General features: G+C 40.9%; 1 protein-coding gene across 1 annotated transcript; it reads right to left on the reverse strand.

Moving 5' to 3' along the window:
• Positions 1–3498: 3498 nt before the first annotated feature.
• Positions 3499–6962, reverse strand: LOC147273175 (uncharacterized). Its single transcript, XM_086228169.1, has 3 exons — positions 6924–6962; positions 5511–6407; positions 3499–3531 (listed from the first exon to the last, which is right to left on the reverse strand). The coding sequence occupies exons 1-3, from the start codon at positions 6960–6962 to the stop codon at positions 3499–3501; spliced, it is 969 nt and encodes a 322-aa protein (XP_086084295.1).
• Positions 6963–7288: the final 326 nt, after the last annotated feature.

Genomic DNA, 7288 nt, shown 5'->3' on the forward strand with positions numbered 1-7288 from the left:
AAGTGGGGCTGCATTTTCTATTCCTCTCCAATGTGGGATTGATGTAACTTAACCTAATGGACCAAGGCCATACTCACTTAAGCCCAATGCACATACAGCAGCCCTATGCGCAAGTTACTTGAGTCCATCTCCTTCAGCCCATGCGCCAATTGCATGGCTTATCACTTAAGTCCATGCGCCAGCCCCTAGGGTTCCACTTCAGCCCATGCCGCACCCTCCTTAGGGTTTCACGCCTGGCCCAAGCCCAATCCCTTGGCTGAAATTCATCTCATCCATTTGTGCTTTGGCCCAATGTCTTCCAGAAGCTTCTAGAACCTTTGACTTGTTGACTTTGACTTTTGACCACTTCTCCTTGTCCACCTAGGAATCCTTGTTGACTTAGGATTTCTATCTCACTTGGAATTTCACAATTACCATTTTGCCCCTCATGATTCCTATCTTCAGTAGGACTCCATTTCCTACTTGGATTAGGTTTCCTAGTTGAAACAGGATTTCTTGCTCCAACTAGGATTTCTCATTTCTGGCTTATGATCATCATGATTCCTTCTTATTCAAGCTTGATCTTTCCTGGTGAGACTAGGAATCCTAGTTTGACTGAGATTTAGCATTTCCTGGTGAGACCAGGATTTCTCCACTTTTCCTAGTTTGACTAGGAAACGTCTAAAAATAGCTCTTTTGGCTCCTTTTCACTTCTTTGCTCATTTTATCCTATAAAAACAAAAACAAACTAACAACACACAAAATATCGAGTTCTTGCACTCTGAGTTAGGGAGTTAGTATCATAAAATAGTGTAAAATGAGCACTCAACACACCCCCAAACTTAGATTTTGCTAGTCCTCGAGCAAAAAGAACAAAGAAAAGACTCAAGACAGACTCAAAACATCCCAACACATGACTTCATAAGCACAGCCATAAATAGCATAATCAAGCAAGATACATATAGAATTTATTCCTCAATCTCTAATAATGCTTCAATTAACATACCTTACTCCTCCATGAAGCGTATGGACCATCCTTGACACAAACTCAAGTGTTGGACAAACAAGACCAAATCAGCATACACAAAATAGATTCAACTCAAATTCTCACTAAGGCATACTCTCAATAATAAAGCGCTCAGAGATTGGGTTAACACGTGCACTCAAGTATATGTGAGAGATGATATGATAAAAAAAAAACTCACATATTAATCATGAAAGAAAGGCACAAAGAAACAAAAACACTGATCTCAATAGAAGGAATTAATATACTTGGAATAGAATCAATAACCATAAGCTTCCCTTTTATCTAGACTCCACATAATGAACTACAATTCTCCCAAGATCAAGTAGGGCTTTTATGTGGGTTGTAATGGAGGCTTAGGTTAGGATAAGGTATTGAAATGAAAGGGAGAGCAAAGGGCTACAGACTATGGATTCGCACAAGGAAATCAATAGAGGCATTCTTTGCATAATTTGTACGCATAGCTCAAATTCGAACACCTTTCCACTTACATCTTTTGAAATCGTCCCTTCCCTTTGATTTCTGATTCTTGATTTTTTTTTTTTTTTTTAGAAAGGGAACGACAAACACTCTTAAGCACAATTCATTTTCCTTTTACATCAAGCTACGCCTAGACATTTCTTTTCAACCTCACATTTTCACCAACTCCATGCAAATTCATAGGTAAGGTAAACGGGTAGAGGAGTGAAACTCCCCCAAACTTAGGGTTTGGTATAAGGGTAAACAAAGAAAAGGTCATTAGGCTCAAAATGTTTGACTAGGGTTATAACATAGGGTAGACTTTAGGCTATGGGTTAAAACAAACAAGGCCTACTATCATTTCCTAAGATTCATGTAGTTATATCCATGCTTTGAATAGATTAAGAGAGAAGTTCTAGCTCATTGATTCACAATTATATTCCAAGTACTTAATCAAAAGAAAGAATAATGAGATCACAACGACTTTATATGAAACGAAAATTTTTAGAGTAATGTAAACACTCAAGAATTGAAGTACAGGGCTCAAAAGCTCACTTAGGTCATACAAGTCTACTTTATTAAGTATATGCATCTCTAGTCATGTAAGTTATCACTTAAGCTCATGAAAACAAGGCCCACTTCATAGAGTTGTAAAGCATGTTATGAACCAATACTAGAGATAGAAGAATTCATACTATATAGTCAAGCTAGACATGCTCATAATAGCCATGCATAATAAAATCAATCAGTTGGGGACTCAAGACAACCAAACAAACAAAAAGACTCAAAAAAAAATTTTTTGTTTTTTTTTTGTTTTTTTTTTTAAATTCCAAAAATGCAATGCATTCCCCACCCCCAAACTTAAAAGAAACATTGTCCTCAATGTTAAATGAAAGACAAATGTAATGCACAATATAATAAACAGAGGAAAGGAAAAACAATAAATAAAACAAATCTACTTAAATGAGCGAAAAGAGGGTGAAAACGTACCTTGGCTGGAGTGAAAAGGCTCGCCCATGCATAAGTACCAAATCACCTCCTCGTCGTCATCCATCCCTTGGGTTGCCTCCCAAGAAGCGCTAAGTTTCACGTCTTTAGCCAGACCTAGTCTTGTACTAGAAATCAATTTTCTCTTGGTTCAGCTCAAAATCAGGTTCAAGGAAAGGCTTCACACGATGACCGTTGACCTTAAATATGTTCCCATTCTTCGGATTCTTGATTTCAACTGTACCATAAGGAAACACTCTAATCACCTCATAAGGTCCGGTCCATCTTGAACGCAACTTGCCTGGGAAGAGACGTAATCTTGTATCATATAATAACACCTTCCCTCCAACAAAGAATTCTCGCGGACGTAGCTTCTTATCATGGTACCTCTTGGTCCTTTCCTTGTACAACTTAGCATTCTCATATGCGAAATGTCGTATTTCCTCCAGCTCACTAAGTTGCAACTTCCTTTTCTCACCAGCGGCATGAATATCAAAATTGAACTTCTTAATCGCCCAATATGCCTTATGCTCAAGCTCAACTGGTAAATGACAAGCTTTCCCATATATCAGTCGAAACGGAGACATTCCAATGGGTGTCTTGTAAGCGGTGCGATAAGCCCACAATGTATCATTAAGCTTGGTAGACCAATCCTTCCTATTGGCGAGCACCGTTCTTTCCAAAATGAACTTAATCTCACGATTCGAAATTTCCACATTCCAATGGGTGTCTTGTAGGGAGTAGCCACTTTATGCCTTATTCCATATTTCTTCATCACGGCCTCAAACAGCTTGTTGCAAAAATGCGATCCCCCATCACTAATGATTGCTCTCGGGGTACCAAATCGTGCAAAGATATTGGTCTTAAGGAAATTCAAGACCACTCGAGCATCATTAGTCCTACAAGCGACAGCTTCCACCCACTTAGACACATAATCAACTCCAACCAGAATGTACTCGTATCCAAAAGAAGATGGAAATGGCCCCATGAAATCTATACCCCAAACATCAAAGATCTCAACTTCAAACATAAAGTTCAGCGGCATCTGATCACGAGTAGAAATATTTCCCATCTTCTGACATCTATCGCATGTGAGGTAAAACTGATGACAGTCATGAAAAATAGTGGGCCAAAAGAAACCTGCCTGAAGAATCTTGTAAGCGGTCTTAGTTCCTCCACCATGGCCTCCACATTCTTTAGAATGGCACATCTCAATGACATTTCTCTGCTCCATTTCCGGTACACATCGTCTTATCAACTGATCTGACCCATATTTGAACAAATAAGGATCATCCCACACATACTGTCTGACATCATGCAAAAACTTCTTCCTTTGGTAGTGTGTCAGATCATTGGGCAACACTCCACTCGCTAAATAATTCGCTATGTCAGCATACCATGGAGTAGTCAAAATGGCGAAAAGCTGCTCGTCCGGGAATGACTCTCGTAACAGTAGTGTGTCCTCTTCAGACTGATCCTCATTGACGAGTCTACTCAAATGATCTGCTACCACATTCTCACACCCTTTCTTGTCCTTGATCTCAATATCAAATTCCTGTAGCAATAGAGTCCATCTAATCAACCTCGGCTTGGCGTCTTTCTTATTCAGCAGATACTTGAGAGCGGCATGATTCGTGTAGATGGTGATCTTAGACCCAATCAAATAACTTCTAAATTTCTCCAAGGCAAAGATCACAGCAAGCAACTCCTTCTCTGTAGTAGAATAGTTCAACTGTGGATCATTCAGAGTCCTGCTTGCATAATAGATCACATGTGGCAGCTTATCGACTCTCTGACCCAAAACTGCTCCAACAGCATAGTCACTTGCATCACACATGAGCTCAAACGGCAAGTTCCAATCGGGTGGCATAATGATTGGGGCAGAAGTGAGTAGCTTCTTCAACTTGTTAAATGCAACCAAGCAATCCTCATTAAACTCAAAATTCACCTCTTTTTGCAATAAGGTGCACAAAGGCCTAGAAATCTTAGAAAAGTCCTTAATGAATCTCCTATAAAACCCAGCATGGCCTAGGAAACTTCTTACTTCCTTAACACTCGATGGAGGCGGCAATCTCTGTATCACATCAATCTTGGCCTTATCAACTTGTATGCCCTCTTTTGAAATCACATGACCCAATACTATCCCTTGTTGAACCATGAAGTGACACTTCTCCCAATTAAGCACTAAATTGGCTTCTTGACATCTTTTCAGAACTAAAGACAAATTATCCAGACATGCATCAAAAGACGAACCAAAAACAGAAAAATCATCCATAAATACCTCAATGATTCGTTCCACCATGTCAGAGAAAATAGACATCATGCATCTCTGAAACGTTGCAGGCGCATTGCACAATCCGAATGGCATCCTCCTATAAGCAAACGTACCAAATGGACATGTGAAAGTGGTCTTCTCTTGATCCTCGGGTGCAATAGCAATCTGATTGTACCCACTGTACCCATCCAAAAAGCAATAGTGACTATGGCCGGCCAACCTTTCCAACATCTGGTCAATGAATGGCAAAGGAAAATGATCCTTCCTTGTTGCGGTGTTCAGCTTCCGATAGTCAATACAAACACGCCAACCGGTTTGCGTCCTTTGGGGAACCAACTCATTTTGCTCATTCTTCACCACAGTAATACCACTTTTCTTTGGCACCACTTGAACAGGACTAACCCACTTCGAATCACTGATAGGATAAATAATACCAACATCCAACAATTTGATTACCTCATTACGCACAACTTCCTTCAGAGTTGGATTCAGTCTTCTTTGGGCATCACGAGTAGGCCTAGATTCCTCCTCAAGTAGAATCCTATGCATAGATACTGTGGGTGAGATTCCCTTGATATCGGCTATGGTCCATCCCAATGCCAACCGATTTTCCTTCAGAACTCTCAAAAGTCTTTCTTCCTCGCCTGCACTCAAATTAGCTGCAATAATCACAGGCAAGGTCTCATTTTCTCCCAAAAATGCATATTTCAAATGCTCCGGTAACGGTTTCAGCTCCAACTTAGGTGCTTGCTCAATAGAAGGAAGCGTCTTCTGATTAGTGGGTACTAGCATTTCAAACTGGTTGAACCACTTATTCCTGAGAGGTCGGTTGCCCGCCAAACGTGTAGGAGTTGTTTCCACGTTTTCATCCAACTCACTAGACTCGAGTGCTCCCAAAGCAACCTCCAATGTATCTTCTGCAAGATTAGTTTCGCCCACTTCCTCAACCAATGGGTCCAAACTATCAATCCTTAGGCAATCATCCTCCTCCTTTGGATACTTCATTGCACCAAAAACATCAAACTCAACCGTTTCACCAAGTACAGACATTGTCAACTTCCCATTACTCACATCAATCTTGGTGTTCGCTGTGGCCATGAACGGTCTTCCCAATATGATCGGTGGCTCATTCCCTCTAATTGGGGTATCCTCCATTTCAAGAATGATGAAATCAGCGGGCATGATCAAACCTGCTACCCGAACCAGCACATCTTCAACCACACCTTTCGGAACCTTTACTGAACGATCTGCCAATTGAAGAGTAACACTAGTAGGTTTAAGATCTCCTATGCCCAACTGTGCGAAAACTGAATACGGCATCAAATTTATACTTGCTCCCAAATCCAGCAATGCCTTCTCAAACTTATGATCCCCAACCAAACAAGGAATCGTAAAACTGTCAGGGTTCTTCAACTTGGGCGGCAACTTTCTTTGCAAAACAGCACTGACTTCTTCACTTAGACACACCTGTTCATGTTCTTTAAATTTCCTCTTGTGTGTGCACAATTCCTTCAAAAACTTGGCATACTTAGGAATCTGCTGAATGGCATCAAGCAAAGGAATGTTGATTTCCACTTTCTTAAACATCTCCAAAATTTCCTTAGCTTGCTCGTCCTTACTCTGCTTCCTTTGGCGTTGAGGGAAAGGCAATGGAGCTCTTGGAATAGAGGAAGTAATCTCGGCCTTCTTGTTAGCACGCGTAGCAATGTGCTTTTCTTGTTTCTTTCTTTCCTCCTCTTCCTCATCCTTAACCTTAACTTTATCCCTCTTGTACTGTTCCACTTGTTCAGGCTCTAATATCTCAACCTCATCCTCATTACTCGGATTATCCTCTTGAGTAGTGCCCACTTTGTTGTCAACCACTTTCCCACTTCTCAAAGTAGTGATCGCTTCTGCCCTATCCTGAATTGGTGCACCCTTTACCACTTTGTCCAAGGTTAAAGTCACTTGTTCCAATTGGGCTTCCAAATTCGAGATAGCCTTAGCTGTGATACTCAACTGCTCCTCAGTCTTATTCATAAATGTCTTAGTATCATTAGACATCGAAGTTGTACTCTGAGCTAATGTAGCAATCATGTCCTCCAAATAAGTACTTCGCTGCTCAACAGGGGACTGTACCCTCGGTCTAGCTTGAACTTTGTCAACCTCGAAACATGACTCTCCATGTGATGACCTAGCTCCTTAATTCGCCATCAGAACCTGCATCATCTGCATAAGCTCAGACATCTCAGCTTCCATAGCTGATTTCTTTTCCACTCTTTTCCGTCTATTCCACTGCTGTGAACTCAACGCCAATGTGTCAAAGAGTGTCCATGCTTCCTTAAAAGTCTTCTTTTTCAGTGCTCCTCCACATGTCATATCCACCATATTACGATCTTGATCCAACAGACCCTCATAAAAGTACTCAATCTGCATCCATGGGGCAAAATTATGGTGTGGACACGAAGTCAGAAGCTCTTGGTACCTTTCCCAACTCTCATGAAACACTTCGTCCTCTGACTGTGTAAACCCTAAGATCTGCTTCCTCATGATGATAGTCTTGCTAACTCGATAGAACCTCAGAA

This window comes from Dryas octopetala, chromosome 9 (assembly GCF_963921425.1).
Source record: "Dryas octopetala chromosome 9, drDryOcto1.1, whole genome shotgun sequence".
NCBI classification, from domain to species: Eukaryota; Viridiplantae; Streptophyta; class Magnoliopsida; order Rosales; family Rosaceae; genus Dryas; species Dryas octopetala.